Consider the following 23,954-nt stretch of genomic DNA (forward strand, 5'->3'; position numbering starts at 1 on the left):
AAAGTACATCTGATGCTGCAGCCCTTTGTCAAGAGACCAGCACTGACTCTTGACCAAGAAGGCTCCCCTGTAGGGAGCGCATCTCCCAAAGCAAGGCACCATTTCTCAAGACAAAAGGTCGTCTTCGCTTTTCAGGCAGAAAGAAAGAAGCATGCGAGGAATATGTGGGAGAATCTGCCTACAGAAAACGTGATTTTAAGGTTAACCTTTTAAGGTTGGACCAGAGACAACTCTGAAAGGAGACTAAGTGGGAATTTGGGTAAAAAGGTAGCAATAACCTTGAATTAGGTACTGCCTTGTAAAAGATCCCCAAGATCACATTAAGATATACACAAAACTAGTTCTTTCACTTTCTACTTCAAGTTCTTAAGTTTGTAATCTTCATGTTCTTTTCACACATTACACTACATGAAACATACATATCTAATGCTCCTACATTTTATTTAAGTAAACACCACGACTATTTGGTTGGGTTTTTTTCCAGCTGTTCCCCCTGCAATGCTTTATGCAACCCTTTCACAAGCACCACTGGAGAAGAGCGGATGCCAACCACCAAAGCTGTGTGGGTATCGCATCTCCCAGCCAGCTTCTGGCATAACCCATTCCTAGACTGACGCCCAGCCCTGTGCAATAGCTTCTGGCCACGATCCAGATGTTTGCAGGAGTGCCAAGCACTTGCTTGCCACGAGGAACACTTTGGGGTGTACTCACCTTGGGCTCCAACACATATATGATCCCGAGCCAGGACAGTACGCCCGCACACACCTGGGTGCAGGACCAGAGCTAACCAGGCAGCTGCCTGGCCCCAGCTCCATGCCCAGCGCCAGTTTTGGGGCACAGGCAGCAGCACAACTCAGCTGGACGAGAGCAGAAGTGTCCCAAAACCCCCTGGAACCTTTTCAGCATAACGCAGGGATACAAAATAAATTCCGCATCCTGTTCCACTCCTCCTTGCTCCATCCCTCTGAGAAGGCCGGGAATAGCTTTCCTCTATCATGCAACTCCCAGCCGAGAGCATCTTACCTCTTTACACAGTGGAGTCCGCCCCGTGCACTTGGGTTGCTGGTAGCTCTTGGGTAAGGCTCGATAGCTGGAGCCCAGTCTTTTACAAGAGGCATAGTCTATCTCCATGGCAATCCCCTCGGTGGCCCGTTCCTTTGGATACGTCTCGATATGAACAGACTCTTTATACCCCAGAAAGTTTTTAAACCAAGTGAACAATTCTGGGAATTTCCTAAAAATAAAATGGATGAAGTGAAAAAAACTAGCTAAGCAGAAATCAAACAGTGCTGAACTGCAATGCTGAGGCTACAGTTGATTGCTACAGACAGCCTGTGTCCAAGAAGACCCTCTGAATGACCAGTGTGGGGAGAGAGGATCCTCTCTGCTCAATCCCACTTGCACAGAGCCCGATCAAATGGAAAGCAAGTACCTGTTTGTTGATCAGGTGGTGGATTGCTCTCTCAGTGCAACTAAGGTGCTTTAGAATTACCTCCTCATATTGCCAGGGATACAGAGAGAAGCACCGATATACCCTCCACATGCCTCCTGCATACAGTCCCCGCGAGACAACTGACAATCAAGGCAGAGCAGACATAGCTTTCACTCCAGGGGCAGCACTTGTTGCAGGATCCCATCTGGGTCTCCCAAACTACCCCAGCAGCGAACGCAGGCCAGATGCCTACTTGTTTGCCAACATCCTTAGCCTTAAAACAGACCTTTCCTTTCCAAAAGCAGCAAGAAGAAACTGAAAAGCGCTTCCATAACTACCCGGCAAAACACTTCAGTGCTGAGCAATCGCTTCGACCAGCGCTGCCTCCCCCAAATACACAGACCAGCACAAACTATGAAGAAGCCTTTGCCTGCAAGGCCCAAGCTCACCTGCTTGCATAGTTTCCTGAAGAATTTATTAGTCTGCAATACTGCATCTGTTCAACTCCTCTTATCTCACGCAAAGCTCTGGCAATATGAGGAACTGAACCTGGTACTGAGGCTAATTGAATCACCGCTCATTTATTGCTTTTTCATTACATGACAGAACATAACGTCCAACTTCAGAGTAAGAAAACTGTATTATACCTTTCGCAATACAGATATTCATCCTTACGGCTAGGAGTACAGACAGTAGATGGGAGAAATGCAGAATTTTTTGTCAAATATTTCGCCTATCATAGCTAAACACAGCATCCTGCTGGTGCCTGACTAATTCCAGTGGAGCTACGGAGAAAGTGGAAGCTCCTTGGGGCAGTTTCTTTGCACAGTAGCCAGCGTAATGGGGTCCTGAACCCAAATTTATGTTGCTATTGCCTTCTCCCTTGGAACCAAGAATTCAATTAGCAGGAAGAAGGAACATTAATCTTGCTGCCTAAAGTTGATGAGAGGATATCAGTTGGTTTTATCTGATAGAGTTGTGCTGTACACTACTAGCAATTATGGAAGTCATAATTACTATTTAAACTAGAGTATTTCTTATTTTTGGCTTCATGACATAATTCAGCTGCTTTTGGGAAACTTTAGTGAGTTTATATCAGCACTCTTTTTTTATATGACATTTTGTATGTAATTAGACAGTCAGTCTTTTCTCAAATTAAATAATCTGTGATTCTAGAGTAAGAGACTGCACTAACAAGCTGCTAAATAATTCTGGCTGCTCTTCTGAAAAAAGGAAGACACAGAGCAAGCAGTACCAGCACTGCTTTTGAGTGCCGCCTGCCGAGACACAGCTAGGAATCCCTCTCTCACCTCCTCTCGGATAAGGAATAGAAAAGGGAAGTGCGGAAGAGCAGGAAGTTGGAAAGAAAACTGAAGCAGGGCCCTTATTGTCTCAGATGTACTTTGCAGCCCCAAGAAACCAACGCCCATCTCCCTGAGTGGTGTTCCTCCTCCTCCGTGCCACACACCCACACGATATGCATTCCCCTGAATGACCACAAAGGTTAGCGTTTCTTTCCTGGCTTTCCAACTGAAACAGACCAAGCAGATTAAGCTTCTCACCTCACGTAAGGAAATGGGTTCCACTTACCCCAGGAATGGAGAAACGAGCTGCACGAGCTCAGCCCGGGAGATCACCTCCTGGTTGAAAATAACCAGGCAGCGAAGGAAGTTTTCATACGCTTCTGTGCTACGCAGAGCTTTGCGGACCTTAGAGAAAGAGGAAAAGAGGAACACAGTTGCCGTCAGGGTGAGATCAAGCTGTGTATGCTATGGCTGTCCAGGAGACCTGGATTCAACACTATGCTTCCCACCAATGCACAGAGATTATGCATGGAATAGGAACGCAAATCTTTAAGTGAGCTGAACAGAGGGTAACTTGCCCCGTACACAGGGCCAGACAAACAGGTCCTGACGTGAGCCACCTCTGCGCTGGGTATGCCCTGCACTATCAGCACCCAGAGCTGAAGAAAGGAGTTAAAAGTGAAGAATGAAATCCCTCAAAAAAATCCCTAACAGATGGATTACAAAATGCTCAAATCATGGACAACGTCAGTCGTAACTGCAGCACGACAAAACCCCCCAGGCTGCCTTTAAACGCTAGAGAATATTGCAAGTAGGGAGCAGGGGAGAGAGACCTGTGCCCTGGGTAACACCGCTCCAGCCCTTGCCTGTGTTACAGCTTGGGTTATCACACAGAATGCAGCTTCTGTATCCCTTATCTCAACAGTACGAGGAAACCGAACAATTCATCCCAACACCATTACCTTTCCCACAAGAACAGAAGGCATATACGCATCAGACGGAGATCTATCATCATTAAGATATTCGTCATCACAGTTATAATTCTGCAGCAGGGATTTCTAGGTTTACTCATGTTAACACCTACACATCTTCTGAGCAATAGATTGGTTCCCAGTTACCACTAGCTGGTCTACAGCATGCTGCAAAACGCACCACATCACTAGGGAGCAACCACGACTTTCACTGACACATGAATATTACTTAAAAGGCCCGTTTACATTCACTATATACTCCCCTCTGACCCATAAGGAAATGTATGGACATCTTAGGGAAGACACCAAGGTACTACTTGAAAACATCCCACACATCCTTTGTTTGTTCTGTGTGGTAAACCAGCAACAGGTAACAACTGTGCAATTAATTAAGATTCATCTCTTAGGGAAAAAAAACCAAGCAAAAAAAAAAAATTGTCAACATGAATCAGCTGCTTTGTAAACTGAGCTCCCACGCTGCAGGCAGCTGGTTGCGGATGGGTACAGCAAGCTGTGCCAACGCAGTAAGACACGCCACACACATCAGCGCTTATAGACAGGGATTTCATAAAGGTGAAAAAAAATTGGAGCGTGCCTTACAGGAAAAAAAAAAAATCCCATTCCTGCAAATAAATGGCATCGGCAGTGAGTGAAAAGCTGAAGAGTCACCTCTGGGGAAAAGACACAAATATCCACGTAAAAAAGATCACCAGTCGTCTTAAAAAATTCAACAGATCTGACTTAGAGGTCACACAATACATCTGAGGTCGCGCTGACAAATGTTATCAGGGTGATATATACACCACATACTTGACTGTGATAAAAATCCAAATGTATACACGCTAAGAATATAAATCAATGACACGAGATGGCTTTCTCTGAACCTCGCTTCTCACCTTCTCAAAGAAGAGAGATTCTGTCCCCACACCATGTTTGCTGGCTTCCGCCAAAGACTGGTCTTTTAAACCAAGCAGCTTTGGTTTCTTCTGTTAACAAAAGAAAGAAAGGCAAGAAAAATTAAGAAAAAAGGGCTGTTCAGCAGAGCAAATTGCTATATTTTGATTATCTATCACAAAAGGCTTTTCTCTTCCTGACCCCACCTTTTGCTTTCAAAGAAAAGAAAGGTGGCTTTTTTTTCTTTTTGAAGGAAACTTGCATGAAAGTGTGTCTCGCAAGTTAATCTCTTAAAGGTTCATCAGTAGCATAGAACTCCAAATATTTTTAATACACTGTTGCATCCTTTTCTGTAACTAGTTGATTGAAACAGTCACTGTTTGTAGCATATCTCATTTTTCTAACTAGATTTCAAAATTACCAAAATAGATCTGTTTTTTTCCTATCACTCACCCAGTTGGTTAAGTCTTACACTTCCCTAAAATTAGCATATTTCTTTTTCTCTCTTGCATTCCACTGCAAGAGCCTTTATTTTCCCCATACCATACTCCACACCCTCTGAAAGCCGCCTCCAAAATGTGTTTCATTTAAAGGGGAGCAGAAAGTGCAGAAGGGGAAGTAAATCACTGGATTTAAATGATACGATCAGGCATGCTGATGCTTTTCATGACAAAGCAAGATACACCACCTTCAAAACAAGCAGGCCAACTTGCCTCTAATTCACAAACACTAAACCACCTGGCCACGAGACCATTTGTATTATGCTACAAAGCCTCGCTCTCTCAAAACGTGCTGGATCTGCTCCGAGTTCTACTACAACAAAGCTTTCAGGCACACCTTTATCTTTCCCTCAGCTTATCTTCCCACGTGCCTGAGAAACACCACTATGAGTTTTGGACAAATTTATTTTGCGACTTTACCGAGACCTTATGCACCAATACAACTCCTCCCAGACATTCTGCAGCACCCTAATAAAGTGGGGAAAACCGTATTTTTTCCAAGCCAGTAAAGTAACTATCGCTACCCTTAGGTACAGATAACACCACCAGTTTGTGAAAATTCGAGACAAAGCCTTGTGCTTAGAAACAAGGACTTTAAAAGTTTTCTTTAAAGGCAAGCGTTAGTTTCTGTGTTCTCAAGCTGCAGCCTGTGCCACAAAAAATTGCACAGACTTGTAAAACGCATCCTGCTCTGCCACAGGCTCCTGGGAAAAACAGGGCTGTGGAAGGAGCATCGCACGCTCTTACCTTCACCGGAGGGGTTGCTCCAGTTCCTGAGTGCCGTCGGATCTGACAGCCATTCTGGTTGGGTCTTTGCTGTTTGTTGTTGAGCTGTGGCTTCTTCACCGTGCCACCGTGATCATTTCTTACCGATTCCACTTTCTCTGCAGTTGTCTTACTTAACAGCTTATTTAGAGACAAACCCATAAGATCATTAGAGCTGAGTTCCACACATCCAGGCAAAAAAATATGCCTGCTCCTCCTAGCTCTAGATGACCGATGTATTTTACTGCAGTTATTGTAGTCTTAGAACAACCCTTTTAGGCAAAGGGATTGTATTTAAAAGACAAGTTATGGCCAGAAAACAGTGTCTATCACCCTCACCCCATTCCCACACTCAGGAAAAGATCACTCCAAAAAAAACCCAAGAAACAAACAGCAAAAGCACATTTTTGTGAACTCTGGCTAGATACCGAAACAGCTTTCCGCTAGGTATTTCAGTTCCAACCTATCTCCAAGACAACTCACCACAGAGCTGTTGGCATCGGGCAGGAACTGCCCAAACTCCGAGAGCAGATCCTCCTGGTTCTTGAAGAGGCGAGCCACCTGCGCGTACACCTCCTGCTCCGTCAAAGCTGGCGTGTAGTTACCTCCTGCCTCCTTGGCATTACGCTGCTCTTTCTGTCATAGGAAAGAGGAGTGGATTCAGAATAAAGGACGCAGGAACTACTTCAGTGACAAAGGAAAAAAAAAAAAACCCTCAGTGATATAAAGAATGAAATAGCAAAGGTCTCAGCATCCTAATTAAAGAATCATACTAAGTGCCCAGCTGGCCATGGACTAGTAGGACACTGATCAAGAAAGAGGTTTCTTTACTTTTAACATAGTACTATGGGCACATTGTCTCTTCCTAATCCATGCTCATGGAAAAACACCAAATGTGACTTTTAAAAAGGCATTTCAGATGCTTTCAAGTAAAGATGGTGGACTGAAATGTATTATTTCATGCTGCTATGCCATCTCCTAATTTGCAAGAACTCTGCTTAGCTTGCTGGCCAACGTTAATCCAGCAGGAGACCTGAATGCAAGCCTTGGAAAGGCAGAGTTAGCTCCCATGGCAAAGAAAGAGAAATAACCGCACATATACTCCAGTCTGCACTGTGAACACCCACCTGATATGTATGGAGGATCTCCAGGAAGGCTTTGTAGATGTCTGGCTGTCCCTGGAACCGATTCTTTATCTTGTTGACATAGTTGATAGCATGATTAAATTCGACGGGCTGATTGTTCTGCAGGGATGGTGTGGTTCCCAGAGAGATTGTCACAGGCGTATGAGGTTGAACCGGCGGTGAGCGTGGCGATGCATATGGTGGAATCGGGGGAGTTTGCTGGCTGGCAGGAGTATGTGCCTGCAACTGTGATGGCTAAGAAGAAAATAAGCCATGTTAGAAATTAGCAGATTACTTTATGTTTGTAATAGAAGCACTTTTATTCCATTTACGGACCACATCCAGAGGAAATAACCCAGCATATAACTGTACCTGATGCCAACGGTGGAACAACATGGATTCAACAGAGATATCTCTGCGTTGGAATACCACAACTGGATTAAATCTCCTGCTACCACATCCAGTCAAGCAATTTCTTCCCATTTACTGGCCCTGGACAACTTCTGCACTTCCTTAAAAGACTGACCTTTTTTACCTGCTACTAAACCATTATTCCCTTTACTGGTCTAGGGAATTTTAACAATATCTTTCCTAAACTCAACATTTCCTACTGGCTGTCTAAGCAGAAACTGCTGTTAATAGTCAAAATTAAGAAGTACCATTTCACAGTCAGAGCTAGGTTTTCAAGATTAACAGAAGCACAGGTAGACTAAGGAGAAGAAAACCATTATCCAAAGCAAATGAATACATAAATATTTAGTGGGCCAGCAGAGACTACACTTCATCAGGAAGACAAAACACCAGGCCCATTCAAGCTGTTGTTATTAACAGTTGATTTTCCTTGCTAATTGCTTTTGACTGAAATCTGATAAAAGACATGTACTGTCTCAAAAATTTAACAGAGCCAAAATGCATAGGTATGGCTTACTCCAACACTGCAAGTTATTTTGCTCCTAGTGAAGAATTCTGGGATGTATAAAGACAACAGCAAGGGAAAACTGGAATTTCTTTCAATATTAAGACAAAGAACAAGCAGATAAGGCTCTCAGAGTAATTATTTTGCATAGCCTTAATAGACCCCTAACAGCCACAGGAAAATTTAGCAGCAGTTCTGAGGTGGCAATTTTAAATGCAAATGGAAGTACTCGTTCCTGTCACCTTCCAAACTTTAACTCTGCATAATACATGTTTTATCTACCCTGCGAGTAGTGAAAATTGTCTTAGGATGGCCTATTACAAGATCCTGCCTTTCCTTATCTGCCTGGTAAGGTAATCTCACCTCAATATGTACCACGTCCATGTCCCTCAGGTTCATTTTAAAGTTTCAGCAAAAAAAAAAGTTCAACTCTTTGCAGGCTGGTGACACAGGGAGAAAACCACTTAGCCCACAGTGATGAGAAAGAGACTGCTACCTCTTCACTGAACGCATTGCCTTGAAAACAGCCTTGAAATATGGCACAGGTAAGTTAATTCTGGAATGTCTTAGCTTTGCAGTTTTCAGCTTTGCAAATCTTTTAGCACAATTTTTGTTTGCCATTTCTGAACAGGAGGTTGCAAGTCCCACCAATGTTTGTCTAGAGATCATCTAATTGCCACGTTTTAAATCCTGCTGCTTTCTAACCACATCATGTGTCCCCCCACCTTTTCTTTTTCTTTTCCAGTCAATTGTTAGCTAATGGTACAGTTTAGACATTAACCCTTGACTTTAGGGATTCTTTCCCTCCCTATGGCTCTCAAATCTTTCCACATTTAGAGGCTAAAATACATGATATTTTATGTAGATTGAGGTCCTTGAACACCTATTATCCTATTCTGTTTCCAATTGCATAAAATACAGGACTGTAGCATCTGGATTACATGCTAGAACCAAGTCAAATTCCCTTAGTTATTGGAAGGTCACAGTTTCAGGTGGACAAACTGATACCTAAAGATATCACGGTCATCTTGCCTGAACTCTTGCACTTTAGATTTTGCCAATAACTCCTGTACCCACTTGGGTGATGGCTGAACTAGACTCTTTTACAAAAAATGTCGAATCTGAAAACAAGACTTCAAGCAACGCAGAATCTACCAAAGTAGTAATCAAACTCTTTTATACTAAAGGCTTCATTGCCCCAATTATCTGAAACCACACACACACTTTCACCACAAGTGCAACATCTTTCTCAAGGCCTCTGTTTTATGGGTAATTTCTTGGGACTTCAGTTATTCTGAGACAATATACACAAAAGCAGGCAGTTCAACATGTGCCCAACACTCTAACTAGGAAGCCCTTCTTGCAAAGTCACATGCATTTCAGGGACCTTTTTCTCAGGGCTGCTGGATCACTTCCCAAGTAATGCATGTACATCTTTCAGTTCCCCACTGAAAGCAACGAGGCTTTTCCAAACCCTTACGGTGACTTATTTGAATTATTGTCAAATCAACCAGGATGCATCTGGAAGTTTGAAAATGAGAAACTAACCCAGCATCAGAAGCGCTACACATGCAGGTTCACAAATACTATGAAAAAGCAGTGTGGGAGCTCCTTTTTCACCCTCTAGCTCCATACCAGTTTCAGCTAGAGGCAGCATGATCTCTGTGTTATCAGTGTATGTCATTCAAAGCCTCTCACCTTACTGATTTTGGCCGGCGGTGGCTGTGGTGCTGGCTGTGCTGGTGTTGGGGTTGATTGCGCTGAAGGCTGCGACTGATGCTGTGCCTGGGGCTGCGGCTGGGGCTGCAAGCCGTGAGTGGGGATCTGGTGAACCTGCCCTGGTGTTGTCACGTTCACCATATCATTCGTCTGCACCTCTATCTTGTAACCAGGCGGCAAGAAGGTGTTGAAACCCATGATCAAGTCTGGGTGGCCCTTGAAGAGCTGCGATACACGGCTGATCACTCCTGGAGTGTCAATACTGAAGAAGGAACAAGATCAAAACGTCACAATCCTTTAGGATCCTTTCAGTGGCACACTGAATTCTCTACACAAGAATTTGCCATTAGAATTTTTACCGTATCATCTCTAAGGGACAAAATGAAGCAAAACTGATTCCTATAAATACACTGCTGAACTTAAGAATGACATAAGAATTATGCTACTAGCCCAGACAGCATTTCGTATCTATGAGATCTAGTTCCGAGTCTGACCATTATTAATGGGCAGACAACCAGACAAATCAGCTATCAAGGCTGATACTTGTGAACTCCCACTCTAAGCAGAAAATTGAGTAGAAATGAAGGTACACATTTAACTTTCAGAAAAGGAAGCACAGAACTGCTTTTATACTACTGCTAGAGCTGTGTTACTTTGCACATGGAAGGACAGAACTCCCATGCCCACATACACTCTTTCTAACCTGGAAGGAAGAAGCAAAATGCAGCTTATTACCTTTGAGATTTAAATTCTTTCATAATATCCAAGAAGTCATTGTAGACCTGTGGCTGGCTACCAAACTGCAGCTTCACCTGGTCAAGATAAGACAATGCATCCTCCACCTGGGGACAGACCAGACAGGTTTTATGAGCAGAGAAGATTTTATTTCACCTCCCATTGTTCTGCAAAGCACACATTATTTGAAAACACAGCTGTTAGCCCTGAGCCTGGGCAGGGAATTAAGGAGCAAGAGATCATGAGCCTGGTTAGTGTACTACCAGCACCATCTGAATAAGAGATACTCACTCCCCGCTCCTGGCTCACAAGATAAAACTGTGCCAAAAAGAAACAAAAAGGAAAAAAAAAGCAACACAGATCAGCAGAATTACTCAAGAGAAAGAAAAAACCATACTCCAAATTTACAATCACTGAAGTGACTGCTAGGATAAACAGAACTAGACTGAGTATTTTTCCTGCATTCATATGTGGAAATTATTATGGAAGTCTAAGAATAAGCAGAAAGTGGAAATGACATATTCAGTGTAGTAGATGTCTGCCAGGTACACGCTTGCACTTTTTTCTAAAAGCCAGACATTTCAGTTCAACATATAAGGATTTCAAAAATGGCAACTGTGGGCGGTAAATTATTTTACACCTCAAATAGCAAGAAGTTTATGAACCATTCATGTACCAACATCCAATTTGCAGATGTACTGAAAGAACAGCCACAGAAAAAACAAGAGCTCTGGGTCCCCATCACCTCTGACAGCCAAGCCACACGCTCATCAGCTGCAAAAGCTACACACAGGACCTCTCTTTTGTCTGAAATTAAACAACAGCAAAGGCAGAAAGACTATCACATATTGCCCCAATCTCGCATCGGCAGAAGATTTGCCATCAATGTCACTGGGAGAAAGAACCACGCACTATGAAACCATTTTCAGAGGTCTCTAGAAATGAAGCATCCTACATTCTGCAAAAGGAAAGGGCCTCTCGCCCAACCAGGCAGTGGGTTCCAATCAAAACTGGAAGAGACTTGCGCCATATTTGGAAGAGACTAAGAAATAGGTGTCAATTTATATATATGTGCCTTCTTGCTAGAGCTAAACCAAATGTAGTCACTTCAATGGGTTATTTTTGGTGGTGTTTTCTCTTTTTTTAAGGCTTTTACAGCACATAATCCGAGAATAGAGCCTTCCTTACTCCCAAATTACTCCCACGCAACCACCCACATAAGCCATGTGTTCAGAAAAGCACTAAATGATTTGGCAATTTAACCCATTCATATGAAAACCCTGATCAATACTTCCTCCTTTTCCTTCCTGACCCTGATCTTTTCCTAGCAAGTCCATTTTTTATTACAGTATTGAGACAAACACTGTAATGAAAGGGGGTAATAAGGGTTACAGCAGAAAGAGAAGTCCCTTTCTGCATTCGGTCCTATGAACAGAAGGAGCCTTGCCAAGAAAGCTTTTAGGAGATCACCAGCTGGCTTTGCAGGGAGGTGTCCCCCAAACACCATATAGAAAAAGGGAGCAATGCTTGGCATTACCTTGAGCCTCTGGAACTGCTGCTGTCCCTGTACGGGCACGGCCGGCGGGGTGGGGTGAGCGTGGCTCTGCACCACCTGGCTCCCATGGGGCTGCACTGGCGCAGTGTGGTGGTGGCCGCTGTGGACAGCCGCGATGGCTGGCCCATGGCTGCCCGAGCTCTGGGGCACGGCTGACACCTGGCAAGGCAAAGAGGACATCACGTATATGGCTGCAGCTTCACAGCTGCCTCTGCTGGCTGCACGGGACACAGCAAGATCTTCCCGGACCAGGAGACACAAGTGAAACATTAAGGAAGCAGAACACGGTCAGTTTGAACTTAAACCACAGCATGAATGCTGAGACTTACTCAAAAAATATGTTTTGTTTTCTTTAACAATGGCCTAGAGAGATCTAAAACCAAAAGAAGACAACTCTCATCCTACACTCCAAACAGAGGAGAGTCCTCTCTGCAAACACATTACAAATGCAGGTTCTCGCCAGCCTGTAGAGTCACTGCTCGTCTAGTCACTAACACTAACGTAAAGACCTGCAAAAAGAGCATAAAATGGGATTTTCAGTTTGATAAAGGTTCTCTATCTTCTCTAAAAATTAAACCACTTAGCATCACAAGCAATAACTGGAATGAACGACTCTTAAAGAGCTTCCACTCTCTTGAAGTCAAACTGAAGCTCTCTGGCCCCAGCAGACTCAGGGGAAAACTCAGCTTGCAATCTCACTTAGAAAATCAGGGAAAGGAAGAGAAGGCATGCAACTTTTCAGGCCTCCTTCATATATTAAACCAGAAAAGTTTCAGTCTGGAAAAATCCATTAAAAGAGCCTGTAATTTTTTTAAAAAATTACTTTTTATTTCACACAAACTTAGTTTTCCATTCAAGCCTCTTTTAGATGGGATATACTTTTTTAATCCTTCTCGTGAACAAGAAACGATTTGCTTGCTGGTCCATTCAAGTTCTTTTTAGGAAGGACCGCCAGCATAAACACACCCTCTTCCAGTCCCTGCCTGCAGGCTCTTCAGCTCTGCGGCTGCTACTATCAGCATGAACATCCCTTCTGCAGAAATAAGGAAGAAGCTGCATGTAAAATTAGGCACCAGACAGGGAGGGCAGCTCACCAGCAGCACAAGCGTGGAAGATGCAACATGACAAAAACATGGCAAAGACAAATAACACAGGAACTGCTTTCCTTGGGACGTATCTTCAGTGCACTCTTAAAGTACATTTTTTTCTCTCCCCAGCTGACAGCTCCTTGCAAAGGAAGCAAGAGAGGGAAGAGTACCACCTGATGACTCTGGGGTAATGTTTTCTGAAACATTTCAATTTTACTGAAAGTCTCCAGTCCAAATGTGGGTCCAATCCAGTCTGTTAAGCTTAAGATCACCCAAGATACCATATGCCAGTGACAGAGCAACCATAAGAATAAACTCTTTACTGGTGGAAAAAAAAAGAAAAATGGAGAAAGAGCCCTGCACACACTTGCCTCTAGGAGACCAAGATCTGAGAGAATCATTAAAAGAATCATGTTCAAAAAAGCACACCACATGTGGTTCAGGTGGCTCTGAACGTGAATGAAGCCAACAGTCCTAAAGTAAGTGCTTAAAATGAGATGTACGCTAAGCACATTGTCCAATCTTGGTTTCTCTTTAGGAAACCCTGGTTACTAAAATAAAAGCTTGTCTCAAATACAGAATTCTGTGGTGAAATGACACAGTGCTGGCCGGTCACGCAGCAGGACTGCAGCCAAGATGTGGCTAAGGCACAAGGGCACGCACCTGGTAGCTGGGAGTTACGGAGTACTGGATGCCCGTGGCAGACTGCATGGTCTCCGAAACCGCCTCATATACTGGAGGTGCTGGGGCAAGCACACGGTGCTGGTGTTGAAAAGCTTCAGTGCTGCTGGTGATACGCCTCTGCTGCGACGCATACACGGGTGACTCCTGCTCATCCAATCGCCGCTTCATGCTGAACTCATGCTCGGGAAGCACTACAAAACCTGTTAAAAACAGACCAATTAACAAATGCAATTGATTCATCGCTCCCTGCCAGGGCTGTGGACGCGAAGTTCACCAAGAGCAGGTAGGGCAAGTTTCTGGATATTCATTTAGGTTACTGATATCTTGAGATAGGAGAGTGGAATTAAGATTCAGCTTTCTACATGAAACATACAGCTGTGTTTTATCACAAATAATAGAGCCTTATTGTTAGAAATAAAGTACTCTGCTTAAAAGTTAATTATTTTTTCAGTCTCACTTCAAGGATGTTGCTAGCATGGGCACCATAAGCACATGCAACCGCTGAGCCCTGCAAAGGTGACTGAACGCAGTATTTGAACACAACAGACTAGGTTAAGTTGTGTTACCTACACACAGCCTGGACAAAGTTGCCTACATTTAAAGCAGAACCTCCTGGAGAGTCTGGGCAGGATGACAGCCAGCTCTGAGAGATGCTTTAAAAATGTAGGAGGAAGAGGAAGGAGGAGGCAAAAAGCAGGATGCGTAGTCAGCTTTTGAAATCACAAAGCCCCATAGTAAAGCGTTCACCATTTAATACACATAAGACTGGTGTAACCTCACGGAAACCCACAGACTCACTACACCGGGAGTATTTTGGATACCATATGCCACACAGCCGTAGTCCTCCCAGCATCCTGGCCCGCTCACCAGCACCAAGCTGAAGAGTGCACAGGAGAGCAGAGCTCACAGGCTCCATGGCATCCTGCGTGCCTGCCAGGGCTGCTGGCGAGCACTGATCAGCAGCTGTCCCACTTATGCTCCAGTACTTTGTCTTCTCCAACACGCAGGCATGTTCCTGCCCTACTCCAAGTTGTCTTTATGCAACTTAATTTCACTTCAAATCTGACAGGTGGTTTTGACACTGTCCCACTCCTAAAAGCACCATGACTTCTTTGCTCTGATTGAACTACTCACCTACTCTTTTCTGCAAGCAAATTCCAGTGCTGTTTTTTTATGCATCAACAGTTATTGCCATCCTTGAGATCTTATCTGCTTTTCATGAGAGCATTAGGTGCTCAAAAGCACCAATTTAAGGTGTTTGATGGACAGGGAACAGAGCAAAACGCACCCTCTTCAGCCTCTAATTCACCAGGACCTCTCCAAAGCAAGTCCTTTTCGGTTCCAGTGCAGTTAAACATCGCTAACGTGAACATACAGATAAACAAGAGAGAATGAAGGTCCCCCAGAATAATGGTACAATAGCCAACTGAGCCAATTCTCATCCACCAAGTCAGGACAGCTCTTCACAGACTAAATCCATCATTAACGAAATAACCCAAAGATCATCAGCGTGTATGAAATATGTAAACGGGAACCGGCAGGACAGAGGTTCAGAATAGATCAAGGTGGGCTTGAAAACACAGGCTTTGTGCAACGAAACATTTTTCACCTCTGCGTACGTCTCTACTAGTCTCTACTTTCACTTGGAAAGGGTTGGACAAGAGGGAAGATGACTTCATTTCTTTTTGGAGTTGCTTTTCAATTTTAAGCTCTCCGAACAGAGTCCTGTACCAGGTCCCCAAAGCACTGGCACGTAGAAGACAGCTGGCAGAGGCAGAGGAGGACTCCTCACCCCAAGGAAAGGAGAACGCTCTCTAACTGAATCTTATTTACAAGTTACCAAGCCAAAGTAGGTCTGACTTACAGCATTCTATGATTCTATGATTCTATGCACTCCGAAAGCAGAGGAGCACACTCCAGGAGCTCATTTTGCTAATGGTGCCTGCATTGGTTGTCTTTTCATTCAGCTGGTCTCTGCTGACAAATAAAGAGCTTGACAGGTTAACCTGGAGCTGCTCCCCTCCAGCACAGCCCACATTCAGCTTTGGAAAAACATAGAGTTTTATGCTAATAGGGCTGGGACTAAACTGAGCAATGCCGGCAAATCTGGCCACGCACCATCATCCCGCAAGCAGAGCTAGCCAGGATTTTGCATGACAATGGCTGACTGCATGAGTAAAGTCTGGGCAAAGCTTTGGTGGCATCTACTTATAACCCGTTCACCAACTTGGACACCCTTCTGCTCTAAACACTGGTCCCCCAGCCAGTCCTTCCACTTTCTTTTGATGTCCCAGGCTGGTTTGCCCCTTACCCTCTCAATGGTGCAACCGCTTTCCTTCCCTACAGGAGCAAGCAAGAGCTGCTGCTTTGCAGTCACCTACACGCAGTATCCCCAAAGCAGGAACATTCTTGAAAAAAAAAAATCATGTGTGATTTACTATAAAGAATAAACAAGTTAACTGATTCCAGCAGGCTTAACACCTGTCTGCAATAAGGGGTGTGAGCGTATATATATCTGTCTATGTATACATGGTGTATATGTGGTGTGGTGCCTATTAAGTGTCCCAGCCTTGTGTCTTACTTCCCAAAACAACACTCCACACTTGTTGCTTTGGATGGACTAATCAACCTTTAACGCAGAGGCTGTTTGAGGACAGAAGATGGCTGGAAGACTCGTGTGCCCTTATGAGGATTAAAATGCCACCTTAGGCTGACTGAGAAGCCTTTTCCCCACGGAGCCACTGAACAGCTCAGCCCTGTGAGGCTGTGGAAATGGTGGCAGCACTGAGGATACATTACCACGTACACACCAGCAGCATGAACATCAGTTTTTGAAGCTCCTAATTCTCACAGACCAAGTGAGCAATCTTCCAGAAACTCAGCTTGTTGTACAGTCAACATTAAGCTTCTGTTTAGTGAAAATTAAAGCTCCTGTAGGTTTTTCTTCCCTATGAATTCCCCTCACCTCCGCTAACAGAGCCTGAACTCTGCTTCTATCCAAGCACTGTACCTGCTTGAACTTTAAAATTTCATATCATAGTCAATATACATATAGTAGATATTATAGGCAACAGTCAATAGCATTAGTCAATATTCCTAGGTAACACCTTGCTAAACTCCTTCTTAGGGTCTGCACCCTCTGTGTAAGAGCAGCTCGCAGCAGATGACCACTTAACAAAGATTACCAATTCTCAGGCTTTTTTAATCCTAGTAGAGAGATGACTTCAATACTCTGCTGTACCTAGACAAAAAACTAGTGACCTTAACTCTGCATCCACCACCAGCAAAACTCTGCAGAGAGGGGGAAAGCTCTGAGAGACGAGCAAACCAGCACCAGAGCAGAAACTTGTCTGCATCCTGCGGAAGAAAACACGATAGTGAATGCTCCAAAGGTCTGTTCATTTCCTCACTGAGGTCCTGCTGATCTTGCTATGGCGTCTCCCAGGGATCCTCTCCATTCAAAAGCTGGAGAGATCTGCTGTCCGGCAAGTCTTATGCCTCCTACCTCCCGCCAGACGGCCGATATGGAAGACAGACTCATATCAGCCAGCCACCCTCCACCGAGGGTACAAACAGTACAACGCTTATTTTATGTTGTCTTTTGGCTTTTGCCCAGACTTTATGGCCTTTTGACTCTAAGATCTAGAAAGCCCCAATTCAAATTGTATCATCTGTAATCTTAATTTGGGGGTGGGGAAGAAAAAAGCTCAAAAAATACAGCAAGGACTGCACAAGACTTTCCTTGGTTAAAAGCGTTAACCCAAGGCACACAGGAGAGATCAGTAATAACTGAACAGACTGAGTCCACGGAAAACTGCACCCCCTTTCCCCAGCACCATTTCTACCCAAACTATCTTTTAACTTCAGCCAGAGTACACCACATTCTGCCTACAGGAGGATGAAAAATACACACTCTTTATTTATTCTTCCAAGGTTTTTAGTGTTCCCCCTCACAAGGAAAGGACACCACATAGGAACACACCTCTGATCTTCCCACGCGTGCTACCTCCCAGCTCACCAGCTGTGCTCAGTGCTACAGGTAGTATGCATCAGGCAGACAAACCACAAACGCATACAGGATCCTTGGCTGGTAAAACAAGAAAAAAATTTTAAAAAGGTATGCTGCACCTCAGTAATGCCACGAGGATTATGAAATTCTCTTCCCGCCAATCTTGTCAGAGGATTTCCCCATCTATCTGCCTGGTGTAAGCCAGTGGGACCAATAAACGTAAGTGGAGCGCATCCTTTCCCCTCTGGTACCGCAGAGAGGAGAGGAGCAGCAGCGCTGACACAGAAAGAGAAGGAACAAAGCAGGGACAAGTCTGGATTCAGCTGATGGAGCAGGGCATGGCTCCCCTCCCGCCAGCTCACCCCCTCACGGGAGAAAGAGAGCCCGGGGACTCTCCTCATCCCTCGCAAAACTGCCTCTCTTGTGGCAGCTTTCTACCAAATAAGATGGCAAAAATCTGCATTTTTTTAATTTCAGGTTTTCCAATCAGATAAGCAGGGTCTCTGGCAGTAGAGATCAGCTGTTAAATGGGTGTCAGAATCAAAAGCAAAAAGAAAAAGGCAGATAAAGATTAGGAAGAAGGCAAATCGGGAAGGTCTTTTGCCTGGGCACCTGTTGGGACCACAATATGCCTGTGGATAAACACCATCTTCAGGAACAAGCTGTGAAAACACCGGTCAAAATCATTTTGGTCCATGCAGAGCGAGGACCCTTCTGAAAAAGGGCAGGGAAATCCCATAGCTGCAGACAATGTGTTTAACGCACGCGGGGGCTTTTTAAAAGGTTTCCTTTTGAGGGAGAAAGGACTCAACACTTGGGAGCAGCAAGTATAAGTCTCCGCTACAGCTCCAGGCACTGGAGCCATCACGGATATCCTGCAGGACAAGCCTCCCATAGGATTTTGATGCTGTGTATCACGGTGCCTGCTAGAAAGCAGACAGCTTTGGTTCTGGCAGCGCTGCTGGCTGTGCACTAACCCAGCCACACGCCTTCCAGAACATCACCCAGCTTGTTCAGCACTCGCTGGTATATTTTTTGCACAGTGCCACACAGCCCAGATCCCTCGCCTGTAACACAGGAATAAGCCCCCAGCCCCGCTGCAGAGCGCACATCTGTGACTGGAGAGCCATTCCAAAACGAAATGAGAAGTATCCAAAAGAAAACGATGCTGGGAAAGCATCACACAAAACTCTCAGCGCAGTTAGGAGAGTTTTCTGCAAGATGACACGGTGACAGCCTGCGGATTACAGGCCAGCAGCCACCACAAGGCAGACGGGGCAGGAGGAAACCTGACTTGTGTTCGTCCAGAGGGGTCACAAGTTGGTAGGAGACTGATCCATGTTTGCTAAAGCAGCACATGGTCTGGGCATTCAACTCCACTGCAAAGAGACACTCCAAACCGAACTTTACACTTAATACAGAAGTTAGCATCATTTTGCCCAGTTTCCCTGAGTATCCTTTCTCTGTGCGTGGAGAGAACTACCAGAATACTTTTTTTTTTTAATAACAAAAAAAAAAAAAAAAAAAGAGATGAGACCCCACAGGAGCTGAAAAAAAGCAGCATGTCTCCAAAAGCACACCCCTCGCCTACCAGGCTGAAATGACAGCTATTACGGGATTCTCTTTTCTGTTCCAGCTTTAACAGCCATAAAAGCTTTCCAACACTGGAGAAGACCAGAACAGCAATCTGGACAGAAAACGATTCATAAATCCTGGAAACGTAAATGATCTGCCTGCCAATTCCAAGGCAATGATCCCGGCTCCAAGACCCACACGTGCCAGGAGCCTGCGCGGAGGGCTCCCCCTGGCAATCCAGACTGGGGAAGGCGGGGGGGTGGGAGTGGAGAGCATCCCCCTTCCCCACCCTGCTTCCAAAAGCAGTCTAAATCACACAGAGTTTCCCCAAACTTTAGCAACTTACTGCCATTTTATTAGGCAAACTACCACTTTGAAGCTTTTCAAACCAGTTCATGCCAAGACTGTGTGTTTTAACCAGACGGGTGGGTGGGAGGGAGGAGGACAAGACACTTTGGGGTGAGAAAGCGTGTATTCCTTTTGCAAAGAGCACACCGGCCTGAAAAACCGCTAACTTCACCCGGGAAGGGAAGGAAAGACCCTATAACGTGGTATTTCCTTCCCTGGAGATCCACCACGGGCTGACACTAGGCTGCCAAGGCACTGTGATGCAATGAAGGAATTTTACAGGTGCTTTAACATCACTATCTTAACATAAGGTGCCATTTTATTATATAGTATTAATGGCACAATATTTTAGAACAACGTATACCTCTTTGAAACTGTATTTAAAAATAATTTTACATGCTAGCATGGGTAGACTGAAGTGCAGATAGAGCTGTACCAAAATAAGTTGGGCATTTCCCACTTGTTTACTGACCCCAAGCCTTTTAGCACAGCCGACAAAAATAAAAGCAACAAGTTAGAAAAGCATCATGCGGGGTCAGGTCACCCTTAAGCGCATGAACTATGTTTTCATTCCTCCAAGCTTAAAAACCCACGCAGAGCTCGAGGCGCCGAGATGGCTATTTTAAATAATTTCTTTTTTTCTTTTGAGTTTTGTAGCATTTTAGTGGTGCGAATCAACGCCTTTCTCCTCGGACGCACCCTTACCCACCAGTGCACGGCCAGGAAATCAAAAAAAGGCACAAATACGAGTACACGCCGGGCAGGCTCCTATTTTTAAAGCTCTCGGGACCCTTCCTGCAAACCCGGGAAAAACCCGAGCTTAGTTTCCATGGATGTAGAGCAGTCTGAAGAATGACAAACCGGAGCTGGAATATCAAGCGCAAAGTCTCCGACAGGGTTTCCAGCCAGGGAGAGGAGAGGAAGAGTCAAAAAGGACTACTAAAAAGGGTTCAAAAAACTTAATGCGGATCCCGTATATATTTCTATATATATTGCTCCGGCCGGTCCTTACGGCTTGCTGCGGATTTAGGATGAAAGACTGCAATGTTGAGGGGGTGTCTGAAGAGCGACGGGGTGGGGTGGGGGGCGGTCCGGCGGCGGAGCGGGACCCCAAAAACCCTTTTCACCGCAACTTCTCCGGCAAGTTGGGGGCTGAAGGGGCGGGGGGAGGCGGGACCCATCGCGCGCTGCGACCGGTACCGGGAGGGCAGGAGGAGGAGGCGACGGAGGGGGGGAGGGGGGCGGCTCCCGCCGCAGCACCGGGGCGGGAGGAGGAGGAGGAGGAGGAGGGAGGAAGGGGGGGTGGAGGGGGAGGGAGGCGCCCGCCTCGCAGCGCGCCCAGCGGCCGCCGCCACGCTCCGCCCGCCGCTCCCCGCCATGCCGGGGCCGGGACAACCCCCCCCGCCCCCCTGCCTTCCCGCCCGCCCCCCTCACGGCGGGGCGGGGCACGCGGCGCGGACACCGGGAGCTCCCCCCCTTCCCGCCGCCGACCGCCGCCCCCCCACCCCCCGTCGGCCCCCCTGCCCCTCCCCCTCCGCCGCCGCACCGGCGCCAGGCCCCGCCCCCCACGGATCGCACCGGGCCTGTCCCCCCGTCGCCCCTTCCCTTACCTCAAAGCGGGGCCCTGTCTGCGGCCGAGTCTCCCTCACCGTGAGGGGGCGGCGAGGCCCTCCCGGGCGGGTGGTTCGCTGAGGTAAATAAGGGTGGGGGGAGGTGCCCCGCGCCCCTCCTCCCGGGGGGGGACGGGGGGGGGGGGGCGGCGGCGGAGGCAGGGGCCCGGTCGGGGGGTGGTGGTGGAGATGGAGGGAGTGGGGGGGTAAAATGGAGTAACCGTCGCTCGGCCGCCGCGGCGGAGCGCTGCCCGCTTCTCTGTTCCCCGGGAAATCCCTCCCCCTCCCCGCGCAGGGTGGTGGTGGTGGTTGCAGGGGGGGGGGTGGGAAGCGCTCATTGGGCGAACAGCACGCCCATCAGCCCGGCGGACAATCGGCGCCTCGGTCCCGCCCATCTTGCCCGTTCCTATTGGCTGCCGAGGCCAGGAAGGGGATGTGGAGAGGGAAAAAGGGGGGGGGAAGAGGGGGGAGCGACCGCCGAAGAAAAATGTCCGTATAAGCAACGCGCCCCGCCTCTCGTCCCGCCTCCTCCGCCACCCGATTGGCGGAGGACGAAAAGCTCCAGCCAACCAGCCGGGAGGAGGGGGGAGAAGCTCCGCCTAAGTCCCCGCCTCCCAACGGCTAGGCCACGCCCCCTCTCTGGGGAGGCCTTTTGTGGAATGTTTACATCGGCCGTCTCCCGCCCGCACGCTCTCTCACGGTTCCCCCCCACCGCGCCTCCCGTCGCCGACTCCCCCCGCCTTCTCCGGCGGCGGGGAGTGGGGGAGAGTCGGCGGTGGGAGACAGCGGGGAGGGCGGGGGGGAAACGGCGCTGCCTTTTGTCCCCGACCCCTTCACTTCCGGGATGGCAGCGCCCCACGTGGGGCGGGTCGGTTACACGTGCGGGGGGGGGGGGGAAGACACACACGCACGCACGCACTGGGGGGGGGGGGGCTACCTCCGTGCCAGCCACGCCTCCCTGGCGCCCCATTGGCCAATAGGAGCGTGGGGGCGTGGCCGCTCACACACTCACCCTCCCCGCGCTCCCTCGCGCGCTTCCCGCCTTCCCCCTCAGCGCGGTGGCGGCGGGGCCTCCCCTCCCCTCCCCGGTGTGTGGTGAAAGTGAGCGGAAAAGCAGCTGTTACCTACCCTCAATACGCAGGCGAGGAACCCTGAATGGAGGGGGAACTCCCCCCTCAGGGGGACGGATTGGCACCCGCCCTAGTTATCGTCACGGACGAGCCGCCCACCGGGGGCGGGGGGGCGGTGGCGGCTGAGGGAAAGACCTCACCGTGGAAGGCGGGAGGGAGCTGATCCAGCCCCTGCCGGGGTGGGTGAGCGCTGCGCAGTCCCCTTTGCCGTTGCTAAATCACCAGCTTGAGGTAGTGGGGTTTTAAATTATTATTTTTTAGTTATTATGAAATATTTTTTTTTCTAGAAAGTTTTGGAGGGAGTTGCTGGCTTCCCCTCGGCTGCGGGCCCCCTGCCTGCCTTGAGACCAAGACTAGAAGAACCAGGCCTGGCCTCAGATGACCTGTCATCAGACCTGCTGGCCGTCCAGAGCACATGGAGGAGGGGGAAAAACAAAAACGCACATGCTCTAAGCTTCTATTGAAATATGTATTTCAAGCATCTTTACTCAAGCAAAGTCTGAAACTCTTGTGGTTTTTTCCTTTCTAGCTGCTTTTCCCCTTCTCAGCTCTGCTGAGAGTCCAGGACACGCAGCCACAGCAGGGATCTCTCTCGCCTCTTTGGCTGGGAGCTGCAGCTCAGTTTGGCTGCTAAAAGGTCTCTGGCCAGGGGTGTTTGAACCTGCACAGGCTGCAGTGCCCTTGGGGATTGTGCCCAAGCCCAGGATGCTGGTGGCAAGGAAGCAGGAGGGCTGAGAAATGAAGTGCTCCGGAGCCAGGCTGTTGTCGCAGGGCAAATTACAAGCACTAAAGCAGCCATAATTAGTGAGGCAGTGTGCATGCAGCCAGGGAACCCAGAAAGCCACATGAGACAGGTGGGCACAGGGATGGCATTGTCACTTTAGGGTTTCCCTGCCATGGGAGGGCTATTTCCACAGAAATCTGTATTTCTGCTGCCAAGCAGGACCTGTGGGCATGGGAAGGAGGAGTGAGTGCAACAGAACCTCGTGTTGTGCAAAAGGCCCGCAGGGGTTTGTGTGTCTGTGAGCTTTTGGGTTGTTTTCCCATGGAAAACACTTAACAACCCTTTCCTCCACCTCTGATACAGATGGGATCTTCATCCCTCCTCAGAGGACACTTGGCACCACCTGCAGCTTTTGGCTCCAGACCCGACACCCTTCTGAAAGTCCCACTGAGCCAGGGAGAGCCACTACTGACAGTGCAGGCTTGAAAAGAAACCACAAACACCCCCTTTCTGCATGTGTGTCAACAAGAAAGCCCAGCTGGGGTGAAGAACATATTAACAGTGAGGATGGAGGGCGCCGGGATCCTTCCTCCCGAGGATGAGGAGCTCTCTCGGATGCTGGAGCCACCCTCCAATGGGTGCAGGGAAGAGAACTCGAGGCCAGCCTGAGCCGGAGGAACCACTCTGCAGGTTGGACTGCGTGGGCTGATGCTGCTCAAGGAGCACAGCGGGGCAGAAAATGGGACCTAGAAGAACGGGACACTCCGGCTGAGACAAAACTGCTCCACAAGCAGGACAGTCGCAGCTCCAGGGATGTTCAAAACAGCCAACTCTCGCAGAGCCACGGGTGCTGGGGTACACAGCCCTTGGA

At 47.4% G+C, this 23,954-nt stretch overlaps 1 protein-coding gene across 1 annotated transcript in view; it reads right to left on the bottom strand.

The window, feature by feature from the left end:
* The window catches only part of SIN3A (SIN3 transcription regulator family member A), a 34,516-nt gene extending 13,009 nt beyond the window's left edge, over positions 1-21,507 (bottom strand). The window contains exons 1-11 of the mRNA XM_074600881.1: positions 21,230-21,507; positions 13,667-13,887; positions 11,898-12,074; positions 10,361-10,467; positions 9,605-9,887; positions 6,994-7,245; positions 6,350-6,502; positions 5,849-6,007; positions 4,604-4,693; positions 3,023-3,141; positions 1,024-1,234 (exon numbers count right to left, since the gene is read on the bottom strand). Coding sequence (XP_074456982.1) covers positions 1,024-1,234; positions 3,023-3,141; positions 4,604-4,693; positions 5,849-6,007; positions 6,350-6,502; positions 6,994-7,245; positions 9,605-9,887; positions 10,361-10,467; positions 11,898-12,074; positions 13,667-13,855 — 1,740 coding nt within the window. The 5' untranslated portion in view covers positions 13,856-13,887; positions 21,230-21,507. The remainder of the gene's footprint in view (positions 1-1,023; positions 1,235-3,022; positions 3,142-4,603; positions 4,694-5,848; positions 6,008-6,349; positions 6,503-6,993; positions 7,246-9,604; positions 9,888-10,360; positions 10,468-11,897; positions 12,075-13,666; positions 13,888-21,229) is intronic.
* Between the last annotated feature and the right edge of the window lie 2,447 nt (positions 21,508-23,954).

Source organism: Larus michahellis, chromosome 9, assembly GCF_964199755.1.
Source record: "Larus michahellis chromosome 9, bLarMic1.1, whole genome shotgun sequence".
Taxonomy (NCBI): domain Eukaryota; kingdom Metazoa; phylum Chordata; class Aves; order Charadriiformes; family Laridae; genus Larus; species Larus michahellis.